A 19,077-nucleotide genomic window follows, 5' to 3' on the forward strand; every position below is an offset into this window, starting at 1 on the left:
ATCTAATCTCTCTGCTTCCTGGGAAACCCAACCTGTGACAATTACTAATTTAACAGATGTGAAAAGGTAGTATTGTATAAAATATTTTGGGCCTGGTGTGGTGGCTCACGCCTGTAATCCCAGCACTTTGGGAGGCCAAGGCAGGTGGATCATGATGTCAGGAGTTCAAGATCAGCCTGGCCAAAATGGTGAAACCCCGTCTCTACTAAAAATACAAAACTTAGCGGGGCATGGTGGCGGGCACCTGTAATCCCAGCTACTCAGGAGGCTGAGGCAGAGAATTGCTTGAACTCAGGAGGCGGAGTTTGCAGTGAGCTGAGATCACGCCACTACAGCCTGGGTGACAGCGAGACTCAATCTCAAAAAAAAAAAAAAAAAAAAAATTTGGTCTTCTATAAGATGAAGTGGTTTTGCCACATCCTAGTTTTGGAATTTTATTAATCTTTGGGCTTGCTGCTAATAAGGGTAGAAAGGCATGGGTAAGAATCTTGACGATGGGAACAATTAAATTTTGAAAGCTGACTATATAAGATACCTTTTTTCTCTGTAAGAGATTTCATAAAAACCAGGGAGATGTTCCTTTATTGATATCAAATTACTGATCTGAAAGCAGCAAACTATAGTTTAGAAGGAGAAATGAGATTAAAAAGCAGTCAAGAAATATACCAGAATCCTAACAATAATTGTCTATAGGTCATCTATAGGTAAACTTTTTCTTAATGCTATTCTCATTTCCTGAACATATTTCCTTAAGAAAATGACAGAATAATTTCCTTGGAACATCTCCTGATTTTAATGAAATTCTGGAAGAGAGAATCTTGAGGTAGTATTTACTTTCTTTCCTTAAGAAAAAGATTTTAACAAGTATAGGAAACCTTGAGGCCCCAATGCAGTATTAATATTGCTGCATATTTTTTCCATTGCACATTATCGAGAATAAACCACTCCAATTAAATGACATATTGAGACAGGTAATTCACTATAATATTTATTAAGTAGATGACTTGTTACAAGAAGGATATTGATGAATGTAAAAATTTTCACTCACAGTGAACATAAAGCCTTTACACATGTAAGGTTTAGATTTTTTTTTTAGTCTGCCCCTTTCAGATTATATCATGGTGTATGAAGCGTTGGTGAGGTCTATGTCACCAGAAATTCCCAGTTGGCTGATTTCATTGAGCTGTTTAACCCGATGATTGTACTGCAACAAGTGAGCATCATTCACCGCAACCTTGAAGTGGTCAGATTCAACCAGTACTTGTATCTGAAATGGCATATACATAAACTATTACATGAGGTAATGCATATGTCAGCTGGATTTAGCCATTCCACAATATATACATGTTTCATGTACATGATAGAAACAATTTTTTGTCAACTGAAAGGAAAAAAAAGTCCATTAATTTCAAACCAGTCTGGCCTGAACTCAGGATGTCCAACATTTCATCCTTATCATTCGCGGGACCAGTTAAGATCCAGGGAAAGTAACTTTACAGCAAAAATTCCAAGTTATTCAGATTTTTTTTTAAAGCAACAAATTTATTACAAGGATATATAAGTGAAGCCATAAAGGTGAAGGCTAAGGATTTGCCTGCATAAAAACTTAAAAGAGCCTGGGTGTGGTGGCTCACGCCTGTAATCCCAACACTTTGAGAGGCAAAGACACAGGCAGATCTCTTGAGCCCAGGAGTTTGAGAACAGCCCAGGCAACATGGTGAAATCCCATCTCTACAAAAATAAAAATAAAAAAATTAGCCAGGCGTGGGTGGCATACATCTGTGGTCTCGGCTACTAAGGAGGCTCAAGTGGGAGTATCGTTTGAGCCTGGGAGGTTGACAGGCTGCAATGAGCTGTGATCTTGCCACTGTACTCCAGACTGAGTGGCAGTGTGAGACTGTCTCAAAACAACCAAAAGTTCTGGTATGGCCTAAAACACCTGAAAGAAAAACACAAAAGTAGGATTCTTTTGGCAAATGTTGTAAAGATTGGTGATAATCAGTTTTGGCAAGGGTAGGAGAAATCTACTCTTCCAATAGTTAGTGGATGTTCATTCCTACATCTTTTTGGAAGCAGCAATATGATAATATCTAAATTGTAAACATACATATTTAAAGCAAAGATTTCTAGAAGATTTGCTTCTAGGAAGAAAATATTTGTAAGGATAGTTATTACAGTATTTTAGTAAAACATTTCCAGGTTGGAGTGTTTCTATTCTGTAAATTTATATCAGTAGGGTACTAGTTAAATTATCACATCTAAAAATGAAATACTATTGGCCGGGCGTGGTGGCTCATGCCCGTAATCCCAGCACTTTGGGAAGCCGAGGTGGGTGGATCACGAGGTCAAGAGGTCAAGACCATCCTGGCCAACACGGTGAAACTCCATCGCTACTAAAAATACAAAAGTTAGCTGGGCATGGTAGCACACACCTATAATCCCAACTACTCGGGAGGCTGAGTCAGGAGAATCACTTGAACCCGAGAGGCAGAAGTTGCAGTGAGCTAAGATCATGCCACTGTACTCTAGCCTGGCGACAGAGCGAGACTCCATCTCAAAAAAAAAAAAAAAAATGCTATTAAGTAACAATATTCTGATATGAAAAGATGTCCACCAAATGTAGACTATGGTCCTTATTTGTCCCTGTTGTTGAAGAGTTTACAGTCCAGCTGTTTTATTTACCACTCTATAGTCAACCCTAACTCAATGCTGTGGACCTAATATTTGTTGAAGCAGTGCTTACAAATAAAAAGCGTGCTGTATGTCAGAAAACACTAGGAAGATACTCATCAAATTGCAATCTTTTGTGAGGATGGGGGAAGGAGTAAAGGAAAGGAAACCTTGTTAATTTTAAAATTTATAAACTTTTCATAAAACTTTAATTTTAGAATAAAAAACATGTAGTTTTGATCTCTATGCCAACTTTTTTTTTTTTTTTTTGCTCTGTCACCCAGGCTGGAGTGCAGTGGCACAATCTGATCTCGGCTCACTGTAAGCTCCGCCTCCTGGGTTTGCACCATTCTCCTGACTCAGCCTCCTGAGTAGCTGGGACCACAGGTGCCCGCCACCACGCCCGGCTAATTTTTTGTATTTTCAGTAGAGACGGGATGTCACCGTGTTAGCCAGGATGGTCTCGATCTCCTGACCTTGTGATCCACCCACCTCAGCCTCCCAAAGTGCTGGGATTATAGGCGTGAGCCACAGCGCCCAGCCCAACTGTGTTGTTTTAAGCAACAAAGTTGCAGTACAACTGTACCATAAAGACTTTTGCCTTTTTTGTTAAAGATTATATTATTTTCATCTCTAGAAAGGCTTAAACTCAGAAGGGTGGCAGCAGTGATGCTGGTGAGGTGCCTGAAAGAAGTGTGGAGTGTGCCACTCCTGGCCATGTTCTCAGCCTGCTGAGCCTGGTCCCCTGGGCAGGGAGAAGATACACTGGTTAGGCACCTTAGGACAGGTGATAAAAACTCATTTCAAGTGCTTTGTGGTTTTAGAGTGATTCCTCATGAGAAATGCACATTATCAATATATAATAGTAGCAATAACTTACTTTGAATGGTTTCCCACTTTCAAATGGGAAAACTGACTGTCTTTCTTCCCTTCCCCAGTTATTATCCAGCTTTGTATTGCAAACAATGACTCTCCTGTTGTTCTCATTGAAGCGTGGGTTAAAGTGGAAGGCAACATCATTCCTTCTCTTGAAATCTAAAGCAATTCTGTTTTAAACCAAAGACCAGTTATTAAAATGATTAAAACTGTATATCTACACGAAGTAAAGAATATAATTTTCTAAAAAGCAAATAATTTCATAATACAGTACCTAGGAAATTTTTCTGAACAGAAAGCAAATCAGAATGGGTTCAAACTGGAAAGTATCCTACACCTGATATTCTATGTACTATCATAAAATCTAAAGGTAAGCAAGACAATATATGTTGAATTTTTTTTGCCTCATTGTCTTCGATCATATTTCCATTCATCTGTAATGCCTCCTTTACAGACTCATGAAAACCCTTCGAGGTTTTCTTACAGAGGTTTAGAGCCACTCTGAGGATACTTTATCCCTTACTATAGATAATGTTTCCTGCTCTTCCAGTTTGCTTTCAATACCTGGTAAAGGCAAGCCAGCTATATAGTTAACAGCCATCAAATGCCTGGCTTCCTCGTAATTAACCAGAAGCCCTAGTTCCTCTAAAACAGCAAGGATGAGATAAGGTAGTTAATATTCAGTATCTTGTTGCTAAGTTGTAAAGTCATGATAGTAAATGTGGTAAACATTCTATGATGTGAGCTGGAACCAATGAAATTGCTAGTTTAGCTTTTTGACCCTGTTCCTTCTCCCTGGATGTTAATGCAAACACAAGTCCTCTTTGACTAACCCCATCCCTGAGTTTCTCAAAGTGTGCTCTATAGAGCAGTAACACCAGAATCATCAGTAGGTATTCTTATTTTAAAGCCAGGTCTGCACTCGAGACCAACTAACAAAGATTCTCTGTATTTTGATTCACCCAGTAAAAGTCACATTCAACCACAAATGATCTTCCAGTGATTAAACTTGTAAGGAAAAAACAGCAATAGAATTTGTATTTGACTAAATATACAATGTTGTCATCTCTGTCACCTTAAGTACTTTTTTTTTCTATGCAGTTCGTCATATAGAATTTGTAGGACTAAGCAACAGTTTTTTTAGTTTACTACCATTAACCATTTCAACCAGAATTAGTTTTGATCTGCCAGTCTCAATCTACATCTCTAGCATTAGAGCTAAACTTTCCAGTGAAATGACTCTAACAAGACAAGGATACCACACTGGGTATTCAGTGTGCATTAGGGGTTGTGGGAGGAGGAGAGCAGATATTTAATAAATCATGAGTGCTGTGTGCACAGGATAAGGTGTGCTAGGTTCTATGTGATGTTGGGAGGAAATACGGATAAGGACATAGAGGATATATATATTTTGTAATTTGCTATGAGACGGGCATTATTGTATGGGGAAGTTCTGTGCTTACAGAAATTGTCTAGGCTGTGTGGAAAGATGGGTTGGCTTAGGATAGTGACTACCATTGCAGAAACAGGGGAGGCTGGCTGAGGTGGAGCGAATGAGCATTTCAATGTGAAATTATCAGATCAGAAGTGAAGTCCATCTCTTGATGGCAGGATGTGGAGCAAGGTGACAGACACTGAGACTGTTTATGGATTCTTGCATAAACCTGTGTACATGGCTTGAATCTGTACCATTTAGGTACTGTTCATAAGACCTAGAGATTCTTCCACTAACCTCAGGCGCAAGCATCCCGGATGGTTTCAGGACATGGCCAGCTTCTTTGTATAATATGTAAATACTACATAACCAGTGGTGACAACCAGGGCCAAGTGGCCCAGGACAGCCATAATTAGCATGTATTTTCCTAAATAAAGCCTCACCCCATCCTAGCCTACCTCATCAATCAAACCACTTCCAATAGCAAAGGTTGATTTATTATGATGAAGTTTTTAACTTGAAGAATCTCTTCAAACCCATAAGCAAATAGTATCTACTCAAAAGACGGGTTCCCAGGCCTACCACTGATCATCTGTAGAACCTGAGCCTCAGTTTTGTCTATAAAAAGGGGAAAGCAATATTCCTTATCCTGCCTTCAACCATGGAGATTAGCTGACATAATACCTATCAAAGTATAGAATAAGGTGTGTTACCATTTACTATGAGTGCCCCGATGCTTAGCAAAATTATATGAGAATATGTACGGATTTATGGGATAATCCTATATGATGGTATAGCCAAGATTCTAAATATGTAGTTTTTTTAAATTTTATTAAAATTCAAAATAGCACCGTAAGACAGGGCAAGAAAAAAAAAATCAAAATAGGCCATTCTTTATTCAAAAACCAATCTACAAATAGGGTAGGCTTGTTAATTTTGCTCTCCTTACCTGTTTGCATTAGGCTTCACCGTGCCCAGAATTGTTATCAGCATGCGAGGCACCACTCCTCCAGGCAAAGGCAGGTTATAAGGCACAGACTGGGAATGAACAAGTACATATGGGAGTCATGTTTCTTTAGGGAAAGAAAACGATGTTGCTGAAGTTCCATTACTATTAATATGTGTGAAAAACACATAACTCTAGTATATGCCATCTGTCCAGACTCTCAGGCCACTTTGCCCAGGGGCCAAAGAGATAAGGCTCCTTACATGTACAAATAATTGAAAAGAAAGCCATCAGTAAGTCTCATTACTATGGCCATCCCAATCTACTCATTCATGTTGGCTATTTTTTGGAAAGGCTTAAGCTAGATCTTGTGATCAACATTAACATTTTTGTATCACTCTTAAGGCCCTGTCATGTCACTTGCTTCACTGTGGTTATTCTGCTTCCTGGGGGCAAGCAGCATATCACATACTGGGCTTGTGGGTTCTCACATGGTCTGTACTCACATGGCTCCAGCAGAGTGCTTTGCACGTGGCAGATACTCAATATTTATAGAATGAACACTGTTAAAACTGAGGTTCATTCCACAAATGTTTATTGACCATCTACATTCAAGGTACTGTGAATATCCCCAAAGCTCTATTTATTTATGGCCTCTTTTCTTTCCCTTTTTAAGGCTTCCCTCTGGGTTTAACTATCACCCCAGCCTTTTCATTTTTTGAGACAAGGTTTCAAAAATCCAGGTCTCTGTTGTTGAGGATGGAGTGCAGTGGTGTGATCATAGCTCACTGCAGCCCCGACCTCTTGGACTCAAGTGATCCTCCTGCCTCAGCCTCCCACAGTGGTGGGATTATAGGCATGAGCCACCACAGCCAGCCTATCCAAATCTTTTCTTTCTAGTCCTGATGTGTATTAGTCCTGTACTTCTTCCCACCTGGATTTGCTGCTAGTGCCTCAAATTCAACAAGTGTGAACTAGAATGGTCTTCCCTCCCCCTCCCCCATCAGTTCCCCTTCATGAATTCCCAGTTTGGGCTAAAGCTTTGCTGATGGCTCTAATTGCTCAGCCTTGAAAAGTCAGTCTTCTATGTCTTCTAAGACATAATCAGTAGGTTCTGGGGGTTCTTCCTCTGTCATCTCTCTTACATCTGCCTGTTCCTTTCCACAGCCTTCATGTCCCCCTCTCTCTGCAACTGACTAACCATCTCTGGTATAGGCCCATCTCAATGCCACCCACTCCCCCAAGTCTTTCTACTCTGAACCGACCTAAAAGGAGACAATGCTATCTTGTGCCATCTTCTGCATAGTTCTGAAATGGTCTAATCCCACACTGGTACTTAGCTCTTTCCTCATATTTATTATATGTTTTATCATCTAACTAGACTATAAATCTGGAAAGGAAGGATCCTGTGGCTGAGATGTATCTGGATCCCCCACGGAGTTATGTTTTACATTTAGAATTCACTTGCTACGACATATTTTAATTTGCATGAAAATTCAACCCTTAGATCACAAAATTATCTTTAGAAGGTTTTTCAAAACCAGATTACCCTGGTTCCTCTACCTGTTTGCTCAATGACCCTGGACAAATTATATCACTTCTGTATTGCCCCATTTCCCCACATGTGAAATGGGGTTATTAACAGTATCGTATAGGGTGGTAATGGGGTTAAATTAGATCATCCAGGTAGATGCATATTATTGACATGTACTCAGTAAGTGTTAATAATAACCAAAATGTTCTCCATTACTACAATTTTGGTTTATATTCATAAGCAGCTTTATCAGTGCCTTCAAAATATTCATTACCTTCTGTTTATACTAACCACACACAATAAGCTCAACATGAACACTTAATTTTTCGATTCTACGAACATATGCCCATGGCTGGCCCTTGAGAAGTGGCTGTCACAGCAGGTTTAAAGCTCAGGGTCTCCCTGAAGCCCTCTGCATGCCAAGTACATGAAAGGAGGAATGCCATCTCACCAGTGGCCCAGCAGGGGCGCCATAGGGGCCAGTGGCAGGGTAGGCTCCAGGAGCACTTGGCTGTCCAGGAGATGGGTAGGCTCCAGCGCCACTGGGTGGCCCTGGGTAGACTCCAGATGCTCCGGAATAAGCTCCAGGTGCTCCAGGGTAGGCACCTGGAGGTGCCTGTCCAGGATAAACCCCTGGGGGTGCCTGCCCGGGGTAGGCCCCAGGATAGGAGGCCCCTGGGTAGCCCCCTGCCCCAGCAGGCTGGTTCCCCCATGGGCCAGGCCATCCTTGAGGGTTTGGGTTTCCAGACCCAGATAAGGCATCATGGAGCTGTAAAGAAAGACATAAACAATTACAGGACAGAAAGCATTCTCAAAAGCAGAATTTTCAGTGAAATAGGAATATGTGATCTAAGAAGGAGAGGAATATAGCAAAGGCATTACATGCATATCATTATACTTTTTCCACTTGTTAATAGTTTTGAGTGTCTAAGACTAAAATTAGACGTTGGGGTTACATATGCTTTTTCACTTTGTTCTTGCCTCCCAAGGTCTCAAATCAGGGAGGGCTGCATTTTCATAATTAGCCCAAGTCAGGAGCTAGCGCTTCTCTATTTACAGCACATATTTTTTAATCACTGTGAGAAAAACAATCACAAACATCAGAATGCCCAGACTGTACCGCGCTTCCCGCTACTCAGAGGATTTCTCAGCTCCTGCCAGCAGAGTCCACTCCCTTCCGCCCTGGGCCTTTTGGTGAAAGGGTTACTGTGAGTGAGTCCCAGGCCTTGCTCTGCCTGGCTTTCTTCCCAATCTGCTGCTGGAAAAACAAGGCTCCAGCTCACAAGCCCTCGTTGGACAAATGAGTCTAGGGGAAGCCACACAGTGGGAGAGTGAAAAGGGAAAGTCATGGTAAAAACAAAACCCCCAACCCTCAACCATGTGGAGTTGATCGAGGGTAAGAAACAGGCATAAAACACTTACCGAAAAATTGTCTGCCATTTTCCTGAGAGAAAGAAAGAGACAAAGGTTATCATTTGATCCTGAAAGCTTTCACCGATTTCCATTAAATTGAACCTCACCACTAGTTCATTGTGCAGTTCTAGTCAATCTCTAGGCATTATGCCTAAGTCAGTAGTGTGGGACCACACAACATCTCCTCAAGGGGCAGGGATGCTTTCCAGCTAGATTGTGAGTTAAATATAACTCACAAGTTTAAACTTCCATCACACTAGCCTGTGCTCTGAATCCTGAGACCAAGAGGCCATACAATGCATGAGGGAGGAGGAGGCAGGGAGGAAGAAAAGGTCCTGTCCCTTTTCCAGGTGAAAAATGTAAACAGTCATGGTTTCTCTTTGGTTCTTCTTCACCTTCCTTCCTTACTCCTTATAAAGGGTTTGGTGTGTTCATCTTGCCCATCTGCCCTCTGTCCCCACTAACTGCCCCATCCCCTCCTCTGGGTTTTTGAAGATCAGCAGTGATTGATTCCTACTGAGACAGGAAAGACAATGACCTCCAGACATAGTTGCTGCCCTGTTATTTATTCCTCTATTTGCACACACTTATGCCTGCTCTTGGTCAGGCACTGCGCAGGCTCCTGTCTAGGTGCGAAGATGAATAGGCCATGATCTGCATGGTCAAAGGGGCCATGGGATCTAAAACTCAAAACGATTGAGCCCACAGAGGTATAGAGTAGAAGGATGGTTACCAGAGGCTGGGAAAGGTAGTGGGGGTGGGTGAGTGGGAGGGAGGTGAGGATAGTTAATGGGTGACAAAAATAGTTATAATGAATGAATAAGGCCTGATATTTGACAGCACAACAGGGTGAATATAGTCAATAATTTCATTGTACATTTGAAAATAACTAAAAGTATACTTGGATTGTTTGTAACACAAATAAATGAGAATATGAATGCCCCATTTTCCATGATGTGATTATCATGCACTACATACCTGTGTCAAAACATCTTTATGTAGCCCATAAATATATATACCTGCTATGTACCCATAAAGATTAAGAATTTTAAAAAAAAGCCAAAGGGCCCACAGTCCAGCAAGGCAGATGAGATGCATCCATGGAAATGTGAAATAACAAGTCACGAATGCTATGAGTTAGAATGTGTGCTGTAGGAATTCAAACGCAGAAAGCTTACTTCTAAGAAGGAAAGGAAAAGTGCTGTTGGAGCTAAGCCTCAAAGGGCAGCTGAAGTTTGTATGTGCTTTCTTTTTTTAAAGGTACTTGTTATTCCAAATAAAATCTTTGGCAGTACAGCAAACTAAGGTGAAAAAATTCAGGCAACGTGAAAGAAAAAAATATTTGGGTGTAAGATGCTACCAAAGAGGGTTTGCCTTGCCCAAAGCTGCCACAAGGGGTGGTCTGGAGACATCAATCCTGCTTTCTCCTGTTCCTTCCCATGTCAAGGCTCCTAAAGCACAAGATGCTTCACAGCTGTTGCAGGTGCTCCAGCTGTGAGGGGAGGAGGGCAGCTGGGCCCCTGAGGCATGGGTGAGTTCTTCCTAAGCTCAGGATCACCTGTGCCATGGCCTGAATTACGTAGACCTTGAAACAACCAGAATATCCTTGATTGCCTACCTGTGATATTTACTCAATCACTTTTAGAAATGACATCGCCCCAAGGGATTCAATAAATGTCCACTACTTGATTCAAATGCAAGATATTGGCTGGGCGTGGCTCATGCCTGTAATCCCCAGCACGTTGGGAGGCTAAGGTGGGCGGATTGCTTGAGCCCAAGAGTTCAAGACTAGCCTGGACAATATGGCAAAACCCTGTCTCTATGAAAAATACAAAAATTAGCCAGGTGTGGTGGTGCAGCCTGTGGTCCCAGCTACTTGAGGGGCTGAGGTGAGAAGATCATTTCAGCCTAGGAGGTCAAGGCTGCACTGAGCTGTGATTGCACCACTGCACTCCAGCCTGGGTGACAAAGCGAGACCCCGTCTCAAAAAAAAAAAAAGAAAGAAAAGCACAAAATATTACATTTTTGTGGTAAAACTCAAACAGGCAGAGCTCCTCCTAGAGCTTAACATGCTTCATTTATACACACTGGATATTTTATACAGGTTGAGTATCCCTTATTTGAAATAGGACCAGAAGTGTTTCTGATTTCCTTTTTTTTTTTTTTAGATTTTGGAATATGTCCATATACCCAGTTAGGCATCCCTAATCTGAAGAGCCAAAATCCAAGACCTCCAGTGAGCATTTCTTTAGAGCATTACCTCTGAGCATCATGCAGACATGCAAAAAGTTTGGGATTTTGGAGCATTTCAGATTTCTGCTCTGGGGATGCTCATCCTGTACTATACTGCTATTATTTATATTATAGTCAGACATTACCTTTGACTAAAATATTTTTGCACCTTTTTTTTTTTTTTTTTTTTTTTTTGAGACAGGGTCTTGTTCTGTTGCACAGGCTGGAGTGCAGTGACATGATTTCAGGGCTCACTGCAGCCTCCACCTCCCAAGCTCATGTGATCCTCCCACCTCAGCCTCCCAAGTAACTGGGACTACAGGCACACAACACCACACCCAGCTGAGTTATTTTTTTCGTAGACACCGGGTCTCACTATGTTGCCCAGGCTGGTCTCAAACTCCTGGGTTCAAGTGATCTTCCCACCTCAGCCTCCCACCGTGCTGGGATTACAGGCATGAGCCACTACATCCAGCCACACATCTCTTTTTGAACATGGTCATTCTGAAACCTATTCAGAAGTGGTTAGGTTATGACCATGCCCATTTTCCAACCTAGGGAACTGCTGGCAGCTTGACAGGGAAGTCACGGTGACTCCAGCGGTTACTGCATCTTTCATTTACTTTTTACATCCTGTAGTGCTTGGCTTTTTAAAGCAAAATTTGTGAGCTCCTCTGCATGTGCCTCCTTCCCCAAAAGGCTGCCACACTATTGTATAAGAAACTGTGTTGCTAGAGGAGGGGGAACTTGAGAGAAGAGTTGTTACAGAAAAGGAAAATAAATGAAAATTTTTAATTCAGGAAAAGAAAGTCTCCCTCATTTTGGATGCCAGTAGGAAACAATCTTGAACTTCAAGGTGGGCAGAAAGCTTAGTTCCTTTAATTACACATACTTCTTCCAGCCTAAGGCAACATATCAAAGACCCAGCAATAATGTTATCAACATTTTGATTTCTTTTAAATGTCCTCATTGCATAGGAGCTTATTGTAAACCTCAGGACCACTGACACTTCAGGTCAGATGCTTTGCTGTGGGGCACTGTCCTGTGCGCTGTAGGATGTTCAGCAGCATTGCTGGCTTCATTACATATGCTGCCAGAACTCCAGCACACCACACTCCAACTTGTGACAACCAAGTGTCTTCAGGCCGGGTGTGGTGGCTCACACCTGTAATCCCAGTCATTTGGGAGGCTGAGGCGGGAATACTGCTTGAGCCCAGGAGTTCAAGACCAGCCTGGGCAATATAGCGAAACCCCAGTATCTACCAAAAAAAGGAAAAAAAAATGTCTTCAGACATTGCCAATATCCCCTGCGAGCAAAATCATGGCTAGTTGAGGACCACCAATCTAGCTAGTTAGCAGTGTATCCCTACATGAATGTACACACGTGGTTCCACAAAACCAAAAAGGTAGTTTCAATTGTTCAAACTAGCCTGAATTTGCTTTATAAAGGGTCCTAACATCACTCTATTCAAATTAAGATGTGTTTAAAGGCTGATTCCAACCAGAAAGTCAAATAAAGAAGGCATTTCCATAATTTAATATTTATTCTTTTCAAAGCCTCCGCTCAAGCATGTTTAGTTTATTTTCCAATCTAACCAAATCCAGTTTGGGAAACAAAGCAGCTCTCACTGCATTTCCACTGTTTCAACACCACCTTGGAGAGCAGTATAGATTCTGTCTCGACATATTAGACAAGGCCACTAGAACAAAACCTGGCATTTGTGTGGTGCTTTTCAGCTTATAAAGCATGTTCACATACCTTATCTATTTTAGTTATAATGACAATCTTTGTGGTGAAATCTTGTACTGTCCTGCCATCTCGCTGTCCAGCCTGGGACATGAATCATCCCTTTGTCCAGCCTATCCACACTGCAGATGCTACCCACCCACAAGTTACTTAGTAGCAGGCTTGGTTATCAGATCAAAAAAACAGTATATATAGGGTTTGGTACTATCCATGGTTTGAGGCATCCACAGGGGGTCTTGGAATGCATCCCCTGAAAATAAGGGGGAGACTCCTGTGTTCTCACCATAAGGAAACAGGCTCAGAGAGATAACATGGTGGCCCAAAGTCATCTGTCATTGGCAGATCAAGGAGTAGGGCTCGTGTCTTTTTACTCCTTATTTAGGCTCATTCTACACCAATAGAAAATATCACACTTTAAAATTTTAAAGTACAGTCCTTTGAAAGTGTTAATTACTTCACTGGGAAATTAATTCTCTGACTAACTCATCTGTAACTACATAACACACTGAAATTGTAAACAAAATTTAAAAAGGATTGTGTTTTGGTCAGAAAACTAACTGGGTGATTCATTCAAGCACAAAATAATATTGAATATTTAATACAAGAATGCCATTTTGTGTAGTCACTTTGCTAATTATAACCATATTTTAACCAATAAAGTGTACTTTCCAAAAATTGGGTATGTACGGTTTTGATTATGTCAACTTCCAACCATGAGATTTCTTTTTTGAAAAGCATTATAGGCCGGACGCAGTGGCTCACACCTGTAATCCCAGCACTTTGGGAGGCCAAGGCGGGAGGATCATGAGGTCAGGAGTTCGAGACCAGCCTAGCCAACATAGTGAAACCCCATCTCTACTAAAAATACAAAGAATTAGCCAGCTGTGGTGGCAGGCACCTGTAATCCCAGCTACTAGGGAGGCTGAGGCAGGAGAATTGCTTGAACCCGGGAGGCAGAGGTTGCAGTGAGCCAAGATGGCACCACTGCACTCCAGCCTGGAAGACAGTGCAAGGCTCCATCTCAAGAAAAAAAGGAAAAAAAAAAAAGCATTATAAATGATGCTCTTTTGAAATCAAGATTATTAACCTCAAAACTTCCAGGAAAACAAAAAAGACATCTATTCAGATAAATATCATCCTTACTTGCCTGAAAATTTTTTTCGTTTTTCTTTTCAGATGAGTAGTTTACAGAGAGAGACATACAATCAAATGTCAGAAATCCTCCCACTCTACAGACACTATAGATATGTGAACCCCATCCTGGTGTTTCCAGGATCAGAGAATTTTGAAGAGTCAGAGGGAAAAAAAAAAAAAAACACTTCGAAAAATAAAAGTAGAGAAATACTAGCTGGGTCTCCACATTTGTAAACACCTACAGTAAGCAGTTCAGTGTAGCTTTGGATTAAGGAATTTAAACATGAGTTAGAATACAGACCATTTTAATCAGTTAACTGGTAGCTTTTCCCTTTAACAAAGCGTAGCTGCGCTATGCTATTCTAGGCCCACCCAGCAATCAGTCTGGTTGTCTGGGTTCCCAGGAACACTTCTGAAATTTCTGCTCATAAAGGTCCCTGACCTGTACGCAAGCTGTAACGGAAGAAGACTGTTTCCTGAGCCCCTAGGCACTGCCCCACACTGCTCCTCAAGTAGCACAAGAGGCAGTCTACTTTCTGTCCTTGCTGAAACACAGAGCAGGACTTGAGGAAAGCCCATTTTCCAAAGACAAATTCAGTGATGCTAAGTTGGAATAAAGAGAACTGGTCCTTTCCTAGGATTTCTTTCTCATCATAGCTCCCTGGCATCAAGGAAGGTAGAGTTACTTTCTGCTTCTCAGTGACTGATTTTTTCCCGCTATGGAAAAGCTGAACAGGGGTCAAAAGAGAACACATGACACTTAGTCAATAGCGAACTGGAAGTATACAGCAAGCACTGCCTAGCCTGGCTCTCAAGTTACCCACTCAGAATTTAATGAGAAGATCAGTTCAGGCACCAGACACAAGGAGCTACCCTTGAGTGGGAGCCTGTGTCCCAAACGACAGGAAAGAAGAGCTATGTTTGAGATCAGTTACCGCAAGTATCAAGTACATAAGTTTACAAGTCACTTGGCATTTAAGGTCAACACGAGATTCTGAAGGCATACTACATGAACATAGGTCTCGGCTGCAGTTAAGGTTTATAGTCTGGCTAATGAAAGTTCTATGTAAAAAGGTACCTAAATTATACATGAGACCAGCATTAGCCTCTTGACCTCACTAAGTGAAAAGTCTTTATAAAGCACCTATGCATATTTGTAGCACAGCGAACTATCATAGATTAAAGACCTCTTAACAGAGCAAGACACCTATTCTACTTGGACACAACTAGTTTTCAGGGTCAATCCATCAGGCGGTACTCGTCCTCTTGTGCTTCTTACGTAACTTTTGAGGCATCCTCCTAGCACTTCTAAGTGCTAAATATTCAAGGACCATCATCAAACTTCTCCCCAGAATCTGGACTAAGTGCTGATTTTAAATGTCACCTCTAAATATGAATTTAGGAAGCTGCTTAAATCCCCCAAAGATCAAGGATGTGGTATGATCATCCCTAGAATGAGAGACCCTACCCTAAGGATTTAGAGTCAATGTCTAAAAGGGAGACCATTGTTGGTGAAAAGAAAATGATCATTATTCAACTTTACCTTTCATGGAAACACACAATTTCCTAGCATGAAATGTTTATAAACTTGAGGTAGGCCAGGCGCAGTGGCTCAGGCCTGTAATCCCAGCACTTTAGGAGGCCGAGGCGGGTGGGTCACCTGAGGTCAGGAGTTCGAGACCAGCCTGATCAACATGGAGAGACACCCCCATCACCACCACCACCATCACTAAAAATACAAAATTAGCCGGGCATGGTGGCGCATGCCTGTAATCCCAGCTACTCGGGAGGCTGAGGCAGGAGAATTGCTTGAATCCAGTAGGCGGAGGTTGCAGTGAGCCGAGATCGTGCCATTGCCTGGGCAACAAGAGTGAAACTGCGTCTCAAAAAAACAAACAAAAAACACAAAAAACAAAAACCTTGAAGTAAACAAATCAGAACTTTGGAAGCTGACGACAGCTTTTTCTTCTCAAGCTCTGTGCCCAAGTGGTTCATTGTATCAGCCTCATTTTCTTCAGAATTAACTGAGCCTTCTCCCATTCCTTTCCCACAATCCTAGAAACAGCCTGGGTCACTGAGGTCCAGGTGTCCTCATTGTGCAGCAACCCAACTCCCAGAGTCACTTTACAAACATTCCGCAGTCTCTGGAATCGGCATGGCTAACTTGAAGGGTAAGACTGAGGCCTAAGTCCCAGCCTCCACCATGCGTCCCCGATTCCCTGGCCCTTAGCGCCTACTTCTCAGAGGGCAATCGTTTTAGTGTTTCTATTTGAGCACCCAATAATTCAGAATAAACTCTCAAACATGTTTTGGGAGTCCCCCGCTAGGGCTCTGCACACTAGGACCAACATTCTGCCACACCCAACACTTCCTCGGCACAGACAGTCTGGGCAGGGAGGGGCATTTGATTCGGAAAAGCTTAGAGTTTGCAGTCTTCGCTAAGCCGGGTCATGCCCACTCAGGCCATGGGGCAAGCACCATTTCTGTGGGATTAGCAACCAGAGAGCGGCTGCAGCCCGGCCGCAGCTGGTCCTCGTGGAAGAACTCATTCGCGCCCCACAGAGAGATCTCCTCCGAGTCCAGCCTCAGCTGATGCTCAAAAGGGGCCGGGCGAGCCAAGCTGTGGGTTCCGGGAGGCGCCCTATGCAGTCCTCAGAAGTCCCTTCGCTCCCCCGCGGCCGAGCTCTGGGGAAGGGTTACCCGGCCCCAACCCCAGTTAGAGAAACTGGAGCGGCCGTCCGGTTTGCTGAGCGAGTCCCTCCGCCTCCCCTCGCAGCGGGACCTGGCAGGACTGGGGTGACCAGACCGCGGCTCTTCACCGGATGGGGCTTACTCCGGGGCCGCAGAGCGCAGCCGGCGGAGGTGCGACGGCGGTGAAGCCCCCGAGGCTCCGCAGAAGGTGGCCCGTGCCGCCGCGGGGACGTGTGTGGGTCTCGGAAGGCGCTGCCAACCTTTCCCGAGCGCCAGCGCCCTCAAGAATCAAAGGCGACCGCCCCGGGCCCGCCGCCCCGCACCCGGAGGGCAGAGCACAGGCTGTGGGGCTCTCCGCGCGCGTCCCGGCCTGGTCCCGGGGAGCCGAACCCCTCCGAGCCGCGCCCCAAGCAGCGCCCGGGCGCCCTCACCCCTGCCCGGCCGGAGCCGCGTCCCCAGCGCCCCGCGCCGCTCACCGCTCATTCGCTGGTTCCGGACGGCTGCTAACGAGGAGGTGCGGGCGCCGGCGGGGCGGTGGCTTCGAGCCTCAAATACTCCCAGCGCCGCCCGGCCCGCCTCTCCCGAGGCGGGGCGGCTCCCCTGCCCAGCCCAGCCTCTCCCCGGACCATGCTGGGCGAGCCCCGCGTCCGCCTGACACCCCGCGCCGCCGCCGCAGGGGCGACCAGGAAGCTCCCGACGGGCAGAGCGCGGGCTGAGGGGCGCGGGCTGAGGGGCGCGCCCTCCGCCACCACCGTTCGGTTCCGTGGCGCTCCGGGGGCCTGGGCTGCGGCCGCGTCTCTCCCCCGCCCTCTCCAGAATCACCTGAGTGAAGAATTCACTGAGGGGAATTCAATTAATAGGTTGCTTTATTTGTAGAATACGAAACCAAAAACCTTTTCAATGTCTATTGCCTAGGGAACTGACTACAAATTGACTACTTATTCTAGATCAATAGGCCTAGTCTCAAAGCAATTCCCTTATGAAGCAATTAGACAACTCTTTAACACATTTTGCACAGGAAATTCACATTATATATATATCCTCCTTTTAACTTCACCTTATCTTTTCGTTGGAAGAAAGAGATAAGTATTATTATCTCAGTTTTACTCTCAGGGTGCTATAGTCTGAATGTTTATATCCCGCCAAAGTTCATATGTTGAAATCCTAACCCTCATGGTGATGTGTTAGGAGGTGGAGGCCTTGCGAAGTGATTGGGTCATACGGGCAGGGTCCTTATGAATGAGATCGGTGCCCTAATAAAAGAGGCCGGAGAGAGACCCCTTGCCACTTCCACCATGTGAAGACACAGCCGGAAGGCGCCCTCTGTGAACCAGAAAGCAGGCCCTCACCAGACACCAAATCTGCTGGCCTGGGGATTTCCCGACCTTCAGAACTGTGGGAAATAAATGTATATTATCTATAAGCTACCCAGTTTATGATATTTTGTTACAGAAGCCCAAACAGACTAAAAGAGAAAATGATTTACTTATCCAAGCTCACTCATGTCTAGGAACAAAATCCAGAAATCCTGACTCTTAAACTTTATCTGGAAAAGCACCAGGTCAAAGAATCCTTGCAGGTCAAAACAAGGATCTCTGAGGAAAAAAAAAAAATTAAGGGGGGTAAGGGAAGAATCTTTGCAGGAACCGGCTTATGTAACCTATGGAGAAAACCAGTTATCATCTGGTTCCTAAATAATTCCTGTAGCCCTTATAGTAACCAATTAATAACATAAAGATAAATTATTTCCTGCAGTTTTTCAGCTTAGGGATATGTTCCTGTAAGGGACTCACTTGATGGAATTGAGAAGCTGTCTTGGCATTCTCTAGGATAAATTTGAAAGTGTCTTAGTGGCTGGCACTGTTCCTGCAACATTGTCCCCTCTAGGCTTGCACATAGAAGTCACAGTGTGGCTGGGGATTATTTAATGAAAATGTGAACTCTTACCTGAAGACGTGGCCTGGCAACCAATTTATTTGAATAGATCACCATAGTAAATGACTAACCTCTGGGTAATAAAAAGATGTCACCCACAGGAATGCCCTTGGTCTCCAAGGAAAATGCTATAAATCTTAAGACTTTGAGTCATGAGGCCTTATGGCCAGGCGTGAGGGTTAGCCATTGGTAATAAAAAAAAAAAAAAAGTAGATAGCCAAATGAATTGCTGTGGAGGCAAAGGAAGAAACACACTCTTGCCTTTTCTTCTGGTCATTTCGGAGATAGACGAAGTTCATGCCCTGGCTACTTAGGGGGCTTGCTTACACCTGATTGTATGATCAGACATCCTTTTGGCTTCACTTCCTTACTTGTGCATCCCCATGAATACTTTGGTGCCAACTTCATGCCCCATAAAGCTAACAAAAGGATCCTGATATGATCAAGGTGTGCCTGGGAATTTA

General features: G+C 43.6%; 1 protein-coding gene across 1 annotated transcript; it reads right to left on the reverse strand.

The window, feature by feature from the left end:
* Nucleotides 1–975: 975 nt before the first annotated feature.
* On the reverse strand, nt 976–17,330 carry LGALS3 (galectin 3). Its single transcript, XM_050798270.1, has 6 exons — nt 17,155–17,330; nt 8,884–8,905; nt 7,913–8,230; nt 5,931–6,019; nt 3,551–3,716; nt 976–1,267 (listed from the first exon to the last, which is right to left on the reverse strand). The coding sequence occupies exons 2-6, from the start codon at nt 8,899–8,901 to the stop codon at nt 1,112–1,114; spliced, it is 747 nt and encodes a 248-aa protein (XP_050654227.1). The 5' UTR covers nt 8,902–8,905; nt 17,155–17,330; the 3' UTR covers nt 976–1,111.
* Nucleotides 17,331–19,077: the final 1,747 nt, after the last annotated feature.

The sequence above is a fragment of the Macaca thibetana genome, chromosome 7, assembly GCF_024542745.1.
Source record: "Macaca thibetana thibetana isolate TM-01 chromosome 7, ASM2454274v1, whole genome shotgun sequence".
In the NCBI taxonomy this organism is placed as follows: Eukaryota; Metazoa; Chordata; class Mammalia; order Primates; family Cercopithecidae; genus Macaca; species Macaca thibetana.

What these genes read in the sequence shown, in the direction of transcription:
- LGALS3 (XM_050798270.1), bottom strand. An exon ending in GCGCCCCTGCTGGGCCACTG is followed by an intron (nt 6,020 to 7,912) that starts GTGAGATGGCAT and finishes GTTCATTCCCAG; the next exon opens with TCTGTGCCTTATAACCTGCC. An exon ending in GTGAAGCCTAATGCAAACAG is followed by an intron (nt 3,717 to 5,930) that starts GTAAGGAGAGCA and finishes GGTTTAAAACAG; the next exon opens with AATTGCTTTAGATTTCAAGA.